The sequence below is a fragment of the Leuciscus leuciscus genome (assembly GCF_965113295.1).
Source record: "Leuciscus leuciscus genome assembly, chromosome: 16".
Lineage (NCBI taxonomy): Eukaryota > Metazoa > Chordata > Actinopteri > Cypriniformes > Leuciscidae > Leuciscus > Leuciscus leuciscus.
In genome coordinates, this window is record NC_138740.1 from 8,434,333 (window position 1) to 8,450,182 (window position 15,850).

At 42.8% G+C, this 15,850-nt stretch overlaps 1 protein-coding gene across 1 annotated transcript in view; it reads left to right on the forward strand.

Annotated features, from left to right (window-relative positions):
• The first annotated feature begins 5,066 nt into the window (after window positions 1-5,066).
• LOC309477979 (DNA repair protein RAD50-like) overlaps window positions 5,067-15,850 on the forward strand; it is a 79,401-nt gene continuing 68,617 nt past the window's right edge. The window contains exon 1 of the mRNA XM_082141519.1: window positions 5,067-5,210. Within this exon, the coding sequence (XP_081997645.1) occupies window positions 5,082-5,210 (129 nt within the window). The 5' untranslated portion in view covers window positions 5,067-5,081. The remainder of the gene's footprint in view (window positions 5,211-15,850) is intronic.

Genomic DNA, 15,850 nt, shown 5'->3' on the forward strand with positions numbered 1-15,850 from the left:
CATCATTGCACGCGCCAGACGGAGTATCCTGAATAAAAAACAGCAAAAACAAAAACAAAAACATCCAAAAACAGCATACACTCGATTTCCTCCATTGTCCTGTGTGTGTGGGTAGCGGGTGTATCTCGCGCGTCTCGCGTAATAGATTAAGTCACGGCAGTTTCCTGCGGCGTCGCTATGACGACCAGGTACTATTGTGGAGGTACTATCTGCAATGGAAAACGGAGCGAAAAGCGAGCCGAGCCGAGACGAGGCGAGTCGAGTCGAGTCGAGTTGAGCTGGTACTGGTAATGGAAAAGCGCCATTAGTGATGCACTAAATACATTATGTGAGGTAATTAACACATGGTTACCGAGTCGATCATTCCCTGGGATGCGTTTTCATGAAAATCGAATGTAAAGACTTTTATCTCTAAAAACAGATGATCTTATAACGCTAGTATATGGGGCACAGAGTAAGTAAAAGTAAATCGCTAGTTAATACCACTAACAAGGCTCAAAATAGCCTCACACTAACACGGTAGCATAATGAGGGTCCCTACATGCAAAACGAAGCATTGAGAACTTTGTAAGTGTACAGACAGTTTAATAAGAAGATACTTTATAAAGACAGTACATTACGCGTTTACAGGCATCATCTAGGAAAACAGTCTCGACTTGTCGAGTCACGAATGCTGTGCTACGTTAGATTTCACAAACGTAATTCCTATGGACCAGCTCACTTAGCACGGCGTTCGTGACTCGATGAGTCGAGACTGTTTTCCAAGATGACGAATGGCTGTAAACCATAGACTGTAAAAAAATATGGACGTAGTGTCCGTGACGTCACCCATAGGTTTCTGAAGAGCATTTTTGAAGCCTAAAGTAGGCGGAGCCGGCCGTCGCCATCTTGGTCTTGCGTCACTCCCGGATAACAGAAAATAGGCAAAGAGGCGGGGCGTGAGTGGAGCTGAGGAGCCTTGCTATGATTCTGTACTATTCTGCTAGTTGAAAATGTATTATGCAGTAACTTAATATTACTCTGAGAGTGTGTGTGTGACAGTGATTTATGTGCTTAACGTTACATGTCAGTCACTCTCTTTTTATAGTCTATGGTCCGTCAGCGCGGCATCGCTCAAGTTCGTAGAGAGCTTATTCAGTCCATTTTAAATTCTGATTTTGGCCGCCTCTCAAATGGTTTAAACCATAGATATATTGCCTATGAAGTTCAAGTAAATGCGCTAGAAAATCCGCGCTTATTCATGGATGTGCATTTATTGCATGGACGGAGAAAGCGCCGACACCTGCAGGATTTCATCTGACGGTACTTAAGCATATTATAATCTATCTGTTCCGTGAGAGCAGAACGAACTAGCCTTTATTGACGTTTTTAAATCTGAAAACTCCAAAAAGCAACGAAATTGTCAGACATCCCTTAGTGCATGTTCACAGAGGAAAACAACTGAAATACAGCGCTGGTTGCTCTCTCGAACGATACTCGACGACAACGACGGAATCCTAAGCCGTGGGCGAAGTAATGGGTGTATTAAATTGTATGAAATAATCCCGAAAAAAAGCACAAACACTGCAGAGATGGCAAGTTCAGCAGCTAACATTTGCTGAGGTGAAGTGACGGCTAGTAACAACAGACAAACGGCTAGCATTGACATCAGCGGCAATCCGCCTGTCACTCAAGTGGCCACACCCTTAATTATGCAGAACTTTAAATATTAATCAACTAAACGGATGAGTTATAAAAAAATTCACCCCCCTCACAGTTGTTATGAAGGGCAAAATTAGCTGTATAGACCAAAGCCACATAGAGATCCAGGCTGTAAACATGTTTTTTTCTGCTGTAAAGTTGGTAATTTTAACATGGGGGAGATACAGATTTGACTCACTTCTGCAGCCAGCCCAAGCGGACAGTCAATGAATTGCAGTTTAACTCACTTCCGTGTTGGTTTCAAGAGAGAGACGGGGAGGTTGCCGCTTGCTGTAAACGCGTAATGATTATCCAAGGCATGCATGTTACACACATAGACATCATATATAATATCTATGGTTACACACGTCACAGACTGTATTTCTGGTTGACCATTGTGTATTATAATAGAAGTTAACTAACTAATTAAGAGAAAGGCTAAGGTTTATGGGAAACAAAAAAATAACTTACCTTTGACAGTATTTATATATCTCCAGGTTATTATGTCTTTGTCCTTGTCCATTTTAACAAAAATCTCTGCATCTTTTAGAGGATTTGGTCCTCTGATCCGATGACTCCGAACCACTACAAAATAACATGTTAAGTCAGTCTTTACAGATAAACAGTTGTGTTATTTTTTAGTTTTGTATTTATAGTGTTTATATATAATATTTATTCATACTATATTATGAGGATATTTATATAACATGTTATTATAAAAATTAACATGATATAAAAAAACATAAATAACATATTTTATGTTAAATATTAACTATTATGATGTTAAAACAAAAATAATCATTAGGTAATTCTAACTAAAAGCGCCACTGAGAGGCAAAGATGAGTGTGCGATGCTCCACACATGTTAATGATAAGTTTGTGTGGAGCAGCATTAACAGAGCAGAGGGTTCCTTTTAATAGTTATTTGTAATTTTATCTATTTACTTATTTAATATTTAAATAATATTACTTGAATAACTTGTTCTCTGATCTTCTGATAACCATAAAAAATGTACTATAGCTGCCAAACAAAAACAGAGAGAAATGTATTCATAAATCTTTAAAACAATCTAATTAAATCTTAGACACAAAACATTCAGCCAGTAAAAAAAAAAATATATCCTCTCAGATATATATATAATATATATATATGTATATATATATATATATATATATATATATATATATGTTGTCTCATTTATCATTGTAGCCTTAGTTAAGCTGATTTTCTGTATACTGTGTATTTATTTTTGGACTAATAGTGGTTAATAAAGTCCAATAATGGTATGAGAGAGTGTCAGTGGTAATATCATTGTGTTCCTATTGGTTAATGTTAGAGGATCTGTGTAACAGCTAGCCTTAGCCTGACAGTTAGCCTGCCCTGGACCAGGCTAGTTTTCCAGCATAAGTTGCCAGGTTAACTGAGTTTGAACTATTTTAAGTTTGCTTTATGAAACAGAATCCACCGACAATAAGTCTGACAAACCAAAATAAGCCTGGCTTGTTTATGGAACAACCCTCTGCTCTGACATGCACACACATAACCTTAACCTACACTCATGTAAATAATTAAATTGCATACTGTATATTAAACCTGCAAGTGGAGTACTTACAGCAATGGCGCCACGGACTCCTGGCCACCCCACTGGCCACCCCGCTGGCCAGTATACATTTTAGTAGCATCAGTTATGCATTTCATCCCTAATGCACAGCCAGGCAGGCAATTAAGCCGCTCTAGACCTTCGATCGCACACAGTAGCCGCCAGTACTCCCCCGCCCCTCCGTCCATGCCGCTGTTGCGCGCTCAGACAGCAACAGCTCAGCCCGTACCCGTCGGTCAACAATTTCAAAAGAAGTTAAGAAAGAAGACGAAGAAGACTCCCGCGTCAGTTTGGGTGACAAAGGCATCTGAAGTCATTCCATAGCTTAATGTGACGGACAGAAGTCTATTTACATCATTAAAGTTTACGGAAACTCATTTTCTCTCCTCTGTGGCTGTCAATCATTCTCTATTCAGTATTCAAACAGCGCGCGCGCCTCTTCCGGTTGGATGCACGGTAAAACTCTCTCCAATATGATATATTCACATTATAATGCATTATCTGTAGATAAAAGGCTGTGGCTTTGCATAAAATGACTTTATTTTGTTGGAGTTTGTTGCTGTTTTTAAACGACTCACTACCGTCACGTGTGCTTGTTAGATCACACACATCACAAGGACTATGAATCGGCATCAAACGCACAATAACTGGAATTTAAAACTGTGAAACAAATGATCAATAAACTGTTGGACAGATAGACACTAGGATTTGTGCGCTCGACATTTCTTCGCTTTGTGCCGTGAACTTTTAAATGCGCACGTTGTGCAGCGCAGCCTATGAGCGCAGCGCTGAACACTGTGACTCCATGTTGCTTTTTCACTGTGACTACTACAACAGTAGAAAAAAAATCTGAAATTATGGTTTATAGTTTTGGTGTGCCACCCCAAGATTTTAAGTGGCCCCATCTGGCCACCCCTATGAAAAATTTCTGGAGGCGCCACTGACTTACAGACAAGAAACAGCATGAGAGGGAAGATTTGAGCGATTGTGGGTGGAGGTTTGCAGGTCTCTGAACACCTTTGAAATCTTCTCCTTGAATATGCGACAATTTCACATCTACAAACCAAACTTTGAATTTTGGTAGTGTAGGCTACATGTTGAATCTCACACCATTTCACCATTTCATGTTTAGTTTAATTTAGTGTTCATGTTGATACTGTTAAACTAACCGACAGTTTCTTCAGGGAAGATGCATTTAGTGGCATGAGCATTTGATATGTTTTGAGTGCTGCTAATCCAGAAAGCAATTCATACGCGTTTTGATAAACAAGTTAATTAAATGGAATTGTATTTCTATGGTCATGGCGTGAATAAAACTTATTTTTAAGTGTTATTTAATTATAATAATATATAATGTTTTATGTATTCGTCATTAAATGAAAAGAATTGCTGTTAACGTCTTTTCTATTATAATAAAATTGCATTGTGGGATATGTAGTTTCTAGATGATTCTCGTGACGCTGAGTTGACTGCGGAAGTACTGCACTGCGCAGTTTACGTGGAGTTTACAGCGTTATTTGTCCTGAGGTATTCTAATCAAATGTAATGTTATTTTATAGCTGTGTTGATATTTGTCTGTATTTTTGCTAGCCCAGCTGCACTCTACTCTGTCGTCATTATAAAATGACTCTGTTTGAGAACCATAAATGCCTCTTGTCCAAGTAATTAGGTGTACGATCTAATTAACTTAACAGGCTTTCATTAATATTGCAATAAATTAACAAGTTTTGATTGTGTGCACTGATATTTAATTAGACTTTTATATCATTTCAAGGCTACAAGTCAAAGCACTGGTCCAATATGTCAAAGATGGAAAGGATGAGTATTCTAGGAGTGAGGAGTTTTGGAGTTGAGGATAAAGACAAACAAGTGATCTCCTTCTTCAGCCCACTCACGGTGCTTGTGGGACCTAATGGAGCTGGAAAAACGGTTTGTATATTGCTGTCAGTCATTATTTACATTTAAACCTAAGACAGCAGGTTTGAGAACCACTGGTCTAGGGGAGGAACACAACAGCAAACTGGATGGTGATGAAACGAGTGTGCTATAGGGATCTCCCAGTCACGTGACCCCTAGCCGCGTGTCAGCCATTTTGACGGAATACTATTGCACAAGCGCACATACATGAGAATGCGGATTATCACGTTTTATGGCTGCGAATTGATTAAAATAATGAATAATGGTCACTGTATTAATTATCTTGAGCCTGCTGAAATGTTCCTATAAATATATTTTCTTTCCAACTGTGCAATCTTAATAATAAATAGGCTAAATATATTTATCCACTAAGCTGCAGCAGTCTATGCTCGTCTTCCCATTAAGTTTTTTTTCTCTTTCTGACATTTCATACCTGTTGTTAAATTTTGGAGGGGGACCGCAGCAAGTTGGGGTAAAAAAAATAGCTAAAAAAAATTTGTTAATATGAGTATTGTTATGAAATAGCATTATAATAATTTGTTGCATAGTCTATCTGAACATTATAGCCTACTTTTAATGCTAATATTTTAGAGATGAACTGATTGATCAGCTGGTGACCGGTTTTATGCCGGTCAAATGCACTCGGGCGCCACATGATTAACATCGCACAACATCAGCATCACACGTGCACACGGAACGCACATGTAGGAAACCTTGTGAATTTCGGCCGTTTCAGACCGCAAGCGCGAGCGGCGCGTTACGAGTCGTTCTCCTTTCCCAAACCCCAAGCCTCTCTCCAAGAAAGTAGCCTAATTATTCCAAGGGAACAGAACAGGTACGGCACAAGGCTTCAGCCTTCGCCTCCCTCCGACTTCAGCAGGCTCCTTGAGCTCTTCTGGCACAAAGTGCCGACTGCACACCTGTGTATGGTGAGATATAATTAAATTGTCTCTTCTTATATTTATTATCCATTTCTTTCTCTGTTGTACGTCGGAAGGGAAAGTATGAAAACTAATGATTGAAATAAATTTCGCTGAGGACGAGCACTGAGGGACACAACAGTGCTCAGCTGATGTCCCCTCACAGCGCTGAAATTTAAATGGCTTTTTCATTTCGTTAACTTAAGTTATCATTACTTTATTTTCACGTATTGAATAAATTAAATAAATAACTTCTAGTTGAAACTTTATCTATTAAAAACCACTAGAGTCTCAAGGAGTCTTTACCTCACGGATTTGAAGGTGCCGCCCACTAACCTAAAAGTACCACAACATCAAATGACGTTCTACCGCAAGTTTACGAGCTGACTTATCTTTATGCGCGTGCATATAGTCCATTCTCCTCCCCCTTCACATCGGTCACAATCATTTTAATTTATACTTTACCTTTGCAGTTTATATAAACCACACCTCACATATTTCAACAGGGAATCTTGCTTTATTATTATTTATTATGAATTTCTTAAATAAACAAACTTCAACAACATAAGGGCAGATCCTTTGAGCGCTGCTGATGACGCTGTGAAGTGACGCTCGAGTGATCAAGTATTCCAATGGATAAAAAAAAAGCTTTCATTCGATTCCTCCATCCTCCTTTTCTTTCCTTGCAGCCTTCCCTCGTATCCTACAGGGGGTGGAGCTGAGACGCGAGGAAAGGTAACGAGGATGCACAAATAAGAAATGAGAAGCACCCCCTGTCTCTGGCCCTGTCCCAAATGGCACACTTCATATGCACTTTCGGTCTTGTGGACTTACAATGGCTGCCACATGCGCGTGTCCGTTAAGTCCGTGAGACCGTAGGGTGTCCCATTTTTCATTTTAGGCCTCAGAAGGGTGCTCGCGAGTGCCCCCTTTGCAGTCGATATGTGCCCTCGATGCGCACTTTTGCCGAGCACGCACTGATGCGGACTCCGCAGCAGACTTCTTCCCGACAGTCAAAGTGCCATTACGTCACGAAAGTGCGGACTCGTAGGAAGACCACGAGTGCTTAGTGTGCCATTTGTGACAGGGCCTTTCTCTTGAAGCCAACACGGAAGTGAATTAAACTGCAATTCATCGACTGGCCGCTTCAGGCTGGATGCAAAAGTGAGTCAAATCTGTATCTCCACCATGTTAAAATACTGTGAGCGGGATACTGTGAGCGGGATAATTTTTTTTATAAATCAATCGTTTAAATTATATTAAGCCTAAAAGTTCTCCATAATTAAGGGCGTGGCCCTTGAGTGACAGGTGGATTGCGGCTGCCGTCAATACTAGCAGTTTGTCTGCTGTCTGTGTCTGTTAGCGTCACGTCACCTCAACTAATCCCAGCCTCTGAATTTGGCATCTCTGCTATGTTTGTGCTTATTTCATACAATTTAGTTCACGCATTATACCTTCGCCCACGCCGTTGGATTCCGTCGTTGTCGAGTATCGAGAGAACAACCAGCGCTGTTTTTCAGTTGTTTTCCTCTGTGAACATGCACTCATGGATGTTTGACAATTTCATTGCTTTTTGGAGTTCAGATTTAAAAACATCTATAGATATTGAGGCTACACTAGTTCTGCGGTACCGCTGCTCTCACGGAACAGATGGACTAGATATGCTTATTTAACTTTTTAGTGTTACATAAAAAGTACCGTCAGATGAAATCCTGCAAGTGTCAGTGCTTTCTCCCTCCATGCAATAGATGCACACCTTTGAATGAGCGGGGATTTCTGGTGCATTTACTTGAACTTCTTGGGTAATATCTATGGTTTAACCCATTACGAACTGCCAATACCTATGGACATTTGCACACATAAGCCCGCCCCCCCTCAATCACCCCATACCCCATGAAGAGCAGACAATTAGTGCAATTAGTCCACCTCCTCCTACCTGCACTCTGTAATAACTACAGACACTTTAAGATTTTAACGTTTAAATGGATTTTATGTATATATATATATATATACATGTAAATATATATATATATATATATTGTCTTTTTTATTTACATTTTAATGAGAGAACATCGTTTGTTTAGCCTATTTGTCTTTTGTCCTGATGTATGTTGTTTATTGTTCCTTGTAGTTTTTGTTACCTTTTTTGTGTGGTGCAAGGGTGGCTCTGTGAGAGCACCCTAAATTTCGTTGTACCTACACAGTGCAATGACAATAAAGGCTATTCTATTCTATTCTATTCTATTTGAGAGGCGGCCAAAATCAGAATTTATAATGGACTGAATAAAGCTCTCTACGAACTTGGCTGACATGCTCATTAATCACTGTCACTCACACACGCTCAGATCAATACTGTAAGTTACTGCATGATAATAAATTTTTAACTAGCAGAATAATAATGCATCACGATATACATAGTCTCACTTTTAGTTATGTCTTTTAACTATTATAGTATTTCGAAGGGCAAAAACATGAACTTTAACTATTGGCTTTACTTCAAGTCAGCTATCACTTTAGCGCGAGGCCAGTAGCATATAGCATTAGCTCCTATGCCTGAGCTAACTCGATCACGTCGAGCTAGGGGGCGTGGTTTCAGATAGCCCGGCACCTCACCTCCACACACGCCCCACCTCTTTGCTCATTTTCTGTTATCCGGGAGCATAGACTGTAAAAAAAGATGGACGACGCCCCTTCGCTCTCTTCCATTGGTGAGAAGTGAAGCTGCCAGTGTCCCGATATGGCGCTGACATCTTGGGACCTGAGTCTGCGCAGTAGCGATCTCGGGATCTGAGTCCGCGCAGTAGTTGTGCACAGTAGTGAGCAGGAAGGAAGCCGTGAAATCAAGGCCCCGCCCTCACTCTCGCAGAATCAATTGCAAGCACACGCTCCTGCACTTTTTAAAATTAATTATAGAAATGTAGATATTAAATTTAAAGCTCCAATCTCCTCAGTCCTCCGAAGATCCCGAAAAAAAGTATTTTGGTGCTTCAGTGACTACTTCGCTCAGAGAACCTGTTAATCACAGCTGTCAATCATCTCTTTTCCTGGAACATATCTCACCATCAGGCTATACTTTTGCAGTCTAATCATCATTTTCTGAAGTCTGGAACGGAGCTTTATGGAGTGGCTTCTTGAAAATGATCTCCAATGGCTTGTGGTCGGACTCAACCTGAATGCAGCGTCCATACAGATATTGGTGAAATTTTTCACAGCCATGCACAATTGCTAACAGCTGTGCATAGTTTTGTGCATAGTTTTGTTCACAGTCTGTTAGTGCTCTTGAGCCGTATGCTACTGGTTGTCCCTCCTGAAGAATCACAGATCCTAGACCTTCTGAGCTGGCATCCACAGACAAGGTAACCGGCTGACTCACATCATAAAATTTCAACACTGGTGCTGTACTCACTAGCACTTTCAGACGATTGAAGCTGTCTTGTTGTTCACTCTCCCAGTGCCAAAGTGTTTCTCCTTCCAGCAGCTTTCTGAGAGGTGCAGTTACTTCTGAAAGATTTGGGATGAACTTTGCAAAGTACTGCAACATGCCTAAGAACCTCTGCAGGACTGACTTGTCCTGTGGCTCCGGCATCTCATGAATAGCTGTCACTTTTTCATTGTCAGGTTTCAGTCCGTCTTTGCTCAGCACGTGACCTATGTAGCTGATTTCACTTAGGCCAATCTTGCATTTGTTTTTGTGCAGTTTCAGGTTTATGCTTCTCAGTTTTTCTAACAACTTCCTCAGTCTGCAGTCATGTGAGTCTTTGTCTTCTCCCCACACCAGAATATCATCCATTACATTAACAACTCCTTCCATTCCTTCCAGATGCTGAGACAAACACCTTTGGAACACCTCTGGAGCTGATAAAATCCCACAAAGAAGCCTTATGAAACTGTACCCCCCTAAGGGTGTGTTGAATGTACAGAGTTTAGAACTGCCATCATCCAGCCGGATCTGCCAAAATCCCTGATTTGCATCCACCACAGAGAATATCTTGGCTCTGGGCATTTCTGCAACAACTTCAAGCGTTTTAAGAGGATAATGTTCCCTTCGTATTGCTCTGTTTAGATCTTGAGGGTCTATGCAGGTCCTAATCTTTTGGGGTTTTACAACTGTCACCATACTGGTCAGGACTGAGCGAGAGTTCAAAAATAGCCTCCTCGGCCGGTTTAGAACAGGACGAGAGTTGATTGGCTGTGATATGATCACATGAAAGTTCATAACTGGCTTCTGCGACCGGGTTGGAATAGGACCAAAGTTCATAACTGGCCTCCCTGGCTGGTTCAGGACGGTACAAGAATTCATTGACAGTCTGCTTGGCTGGTTCAGAACAGGATGGCAGTTCATAGATGGCCACCGTGGTCGAGACAGGATGAAAGTTCGTAAATGACCTCTGAGGCCGTTTCAGGGCAGGACAACAAGGGTTCAGAGATGGTCTCCATGGCTGGTTTAGGAGAAAACAATAGTTCATAATTGGCCTCCGGAGCCGGTTCACGACAGCATGAAAGTTCACAGACAGCCTCTGCGGCTGGGTCGAGACTGGACAAGAGTTCACAAACGGCCTCCGTGGCCGATTCAAAACAGGACGAGAGTTCATCGCTAGACACTACCACCGCGCCAGGAGCTGAAGCGAGTGCCACCGCCTCATGAGGTTCAGCAGCGTAGGCCGCCACCTCTAGGGAAATTGAGACAGCTAGATAGAAATCGCATTTGTAATCGAAAAATGTATTTTTCTGCAATTGTTAACATAATTGAGTTTCTTGTTTCAAACACGCTTCCTTTCAGGGCTTCATTGGATGCTTTTGACACAATGGAAGAGGCGGGTGGGCCACCATCCTCCCCTCTTGTTTGTGTTGATCTGCAAGATGTGTGCAAGCGCGCTGCAGGGAAACTAAATATTCCGTGGCCGACCGTGGTAGCAGAGACTGCAAAGTCTCGCAATGAGGAGAAGAGGCTGCTGAGTGCAAAACAGGCAGCACGACAGCTCCTTCCTGTTTTCCCAGAGCTCCTGGAGGAGGTTGCAGTTACGTGGAAGGACAAGCCGTTTACCAGCAAGATGCCAGTGCAGGGTGGCTCCGTTCTCGATGTGGAGGGGATGGAAAAGGAAGGCCTTCTCCGAATGTCCCCCATGGAGCCATTAGTTGCCACGCACTTGCAACCGAAGCGCACGGAGGCTGCAAATCCGACCTTGCCATCTAAAGCTGGCCATTTCCAGTCGAGCATGACGGAACGCGCTTATAAAGCAGTCGCGCTCTCTGTCAGGGCTATGAATGCGATCTCTTTGCTGACCGCATACCAAGCGGAGCTGCAGGACGAAGTGTCTACCATACCAGGTCAGACACAACACGGATCTCTCTCTCCGTCTTCAGAGATGCGCGGTTGAAGCTGCTGGGAAAGCCATGGCCACAATGGTTATCCAAGAGAGAGGATGATGGCTTAATCTCTCTGACAGAGAAAAATAAGCCATTCTGGATGCACCGGTTGTTGCAGAGGGCATTTTCGGCTCAGCTCTGACACTGATGCAAAAGAGATGAGAAGAAAAAAAGAGGGATGACGAGGCCTTGCAACTCTGTATGCCAAAAAAAGACACAGACTGCACCCCCTCCGCCACCCCGACAGACCTTCACGCAGGCTATGGCCCGCCCACCTCCCAACTTTCACATTCCGAGCAGAGGGTCAGAGTGGAGTGCAAGATGTTCTGTGGGGAAAACAGCGCCTGGTTGGGCCGGGGGAAGCAGAGCGGTGAAAAGGACAAGACACGGTTCAGTGGTGCACACCCACTCACTAGTCACAATAACTTTTCATGTTCAAAATTGAGAACAACAGAGAATGTTGGAAAACATAATGCCCCAAAATTTTTTGCAAAACATGTTCACAGAACACATTATAACATCACCTCGGGGAGCGATTGATCCCTTAGAGGTGATGAGCCACTCAGACTCTGCTCAAGCGCTAAGTGCCCACGCATGCGCAGTACAGACCAGAAACTCGTTCATGACTCAGCCACACGATGGCACCAGAACGCTGCAAATAGACAATTGGCGAGAGTGCATACAGTCCCGCTGGGTATTAAAGACAATACAATTCGGGCACAGGCTGCAGTTTGCCACATCCCCCCGCATTTTCAAAGGGATAATTCATTCTCCAGTGCAGGGAGAATTACAGCACATTCTTCAGGGCGAAATCTACTCTCTGTTGAAGAAAAGGGCGATAAGAGTGGTCCCACACGAGCAAAGCCACAGTGGGTTTTACTCGAGATACTTTCTCGTCCTAAAGAAAGGAACTTGTGCCCTTCGTCCCAATTTAGATCTACGTGCACTGAACAAATACTTAAGGAAGTACAAGTTCAGAATGCTCACTCATTCTACACTCCTAAATCTGGTGCGCCCGGGCGATTGATTTACATTCATCGACCTGAAAGACGCATATTTTCACATAAACATATATTCACCCCACTAGAAATTCCTGAGGTTTGCTTTCCTTGGAGTGACATACGAATACCTGGTTCTACCAATTGGCATGTCTCTCAGCCCGAGAGTATTCATAAAATGTACAGAAGCAGCCCTGACCCCGCTCAGGGATAAAGGCATTCGTCTCGCTACTTGCATAGACGATTGGTTGGTGACAGCTCAGTCAGAGCGAGAAGTGAGAAATCACACAATCATTCAAAAGGGCAGGATAGTGAATGGAAGATGGGGTCATCATCTGACCAATCTTCACATAAACTATCTGGAAATGCTGGCCGTGTTTCTAACGTTGAAGCATTTTCTTCCTTTTCTGAAAGGGCATCATGTTCTTGTGAGAACGGACAACACTACAGTTGTGGCATGTATAAATCGACAGGGAGGCCTCAGATCACTTCCCTTGCACATGCTGGCACGCAAACTGATTTTGTGGAGCCATGCCAATCTTTCATCCCTGAGAGCGACGCACGTACAGGGCGTCATGAACCAGGGTGTGGATCTGCTGGCCAGGGGAAATCCACTTTACGGGGAGTAGAAATTGAACAAGGAAGTGGTTGAACAGATCTGGGAAATATACGGCAGAGCAACGGTGGACCTGTTCGCATCCCACTACAATGCTCAGTGTCCTCTGTTTTTCTCTCTGAAAGATCAGAGCGCGCCTCTGGGGATAGATGCGCTGGCACACGATTGGCCCTGCACTCTCCTTTATGCGTTCTCACCGATAGCGTTAATATCCCCAACACCCCAACACTGAGGGAGGAGGGATTAAAGCTGATATTAATAGCTTCGAAGTGGCCAGGGAAATACTGGCTGGCGGAGATCATACGTATGCTGTACGAAGACCCGTGGTCTCTCCCGTTACGCAGAGATCTACTGTCGCAGGCAGGGGGGAAATCTTTCATCCCCAATCAGAACGCTTGGCACTATGGGCCTGGCCTGTGAGTGGTTAAATTTGAATACAACCGGTCTGTCTGACAATGTCATCAGAACCATACAGAATGCTAGAGCTTAGTCGACTATGTCTCTCTATGAATGCAAATAGGGCGTGTTTGAGCGCTGGTGCGCAGCTAAGCATGAGATTCCTTTTCAGTGCTCAGTGGCAGTCGTTCTATCATTTGATAGACCAAGGGAAAGCGTTTTCAACCATAAAGGTGTATTTGGCCGCTATTTCTGCTTGTCACATAAGTTTTGATAATAAAACCGTGGGGCAGCATCCTTTAGGGCGTGTGCAGGTTCATGAAGGGCGCGCGTCGCGCTTTGCCAGTTTCAAAACCGCTTTCCCCTTCATGGGATTTAGCACTGGTACTTGATGCTCTCTCAATGTCTCCATTTGAGCCACTGGACAAGATTGATTTTAAAATAATGTTGTTTAAGACGGCGCTGCTGTTAGCCTTGGCTTCGGCGAAGCGCGTGAGATTCACGTGTATTCAGTGCATTCAGCATGTATGCAGTTCATGCCCGGGGATGCAGGGGTAGTTCTGAAGCCTAATCCTGCATTTATGCCCAAAGTAGTTCATTCCGTCACTCCTTTTGAGCTAAAAGCTTTCTATCCACCACCTTTTGCTTCATCAAAACAGCAAAAGCTAAATGAGTTGTGCCCAGTGCGTGCTTTACGCATTTACACGGAAAGAACCAGAGGTTTCAGGGAGAGTGATCAGCTGTTCGTATCTTGGGTGAAACCAAGAACGGGGACACCGATTACTAAGCAGCGTTTGCCGCACTGGATAGTGGAGGCGATTTCATTGGCATATTCCAGTAAGGGTCATGCACCCCCAGCTGGTTTACATGCACACTCAACAAGGGGAATGTCAACTTCATGGGCTTTCTTTAAAGGAGTCACGATACAGGATATTTGTGAAGCGGCGAGTTGGTCCTCGCCGCATACATTTGCAAGGTTCTATAAACTGGATGTTACAGCTCAAACTTTAGCACATGCAGTATTGAGCGTTGAAGTTGAGTCATGATTCAGGACTCGTCCAGCCCTAGAGGCGTTGCTGTGGTTGGCAGGAGACTTCGAGGCAGGCAATACGGGAGTTAGAATATCCCATAGTGAGACACCGAAACGTATGCTTGAAAGAGAACAACAGGTTACTTGCGTAACCCCGGTTCTCTGATAGCATTAAGTGAGGTGTCTTACCAGATCACCCTGCTTGCTGTGTGAAGCGAGGAAGAGGTGTGCTTGTTTTGAATGTCGTAATGACGTAGTGCTGCTCCTCTTATACTGAGGGGTGGGGTAGACACTCCCAGATACTACGTCAAGTCTGCTAGCAAATTGGGGCGGGCGTAATGTAATAGGACTTCTAAGGAATCCGCGGAAGGGGCGTATCCCATAGTGAGACACCTCACTTAATGCTATAAGAGAACCGGGGTTACGCAAGTAACCTATTGTTCCCCAAACCGGAAGTGCCACCCATAATTCAAAACGTAGTAAGGTCGTCAGGAATGAGGTGGATACCCTTACATAGGGCAATATTTGAAGGGACAGCCATTTGTACTGGTGTCCTAAACCATAGTGGAGTCGACATCATTAAAACACTCATTCAATCCCACAATACACCGCAATAACGACTAACGAGTGTACTGATGTATGCTCAACGGCTAGAGAATACCCATAATGCACTGTGAGAGTCGCATGCTGAATGAATTCCCACGTCTGACCAGAAGATGAAGCCGCAGCTGAATCATCCATCTATTTTCCAAACCGCTGGTCCAATGTGGCCACAGCATTATCAAGCAGGTATAAATTTATATTATATAAATCACAAAATAAATCTTTTCATTACTACTGGAGCTGCTATGCAGCTTGCTACATTTTAAATGATTAAGCAGCACAAACCATGCATTTTTACTGCTCAGATAGCTATCTGATTTATCAAAACAATTCCATTTACACCTGGTCACATATAAATGTGTTTTCGCAAAACAGATTTAAATCTGATCTTCAATTACCATGCTATATGCAGATTTAATGGAAAGCAACAGAGCTTCATTTTATTGATCATCATTCATTCAAAATCAAAGACCGCAATAGGTGAGAGCGGCAACAGCACTGATAAGATCATTTAGTTTCTTTTTTTATTATTATTATACCTTTATTTAACCAGGAGGTCCCATTGAGATTCAGAATCTCTTTTACAAGAGAGACCTGGCCAAGGTAGCAGCCAAATCACAACAAATGCATACATAACAAACACCAAATTACATTTTCACGATAAAAAAAAAGTACAAAATGTTAAAAATAAAAATATAAAACACAATGAGACTCTTTAAGAA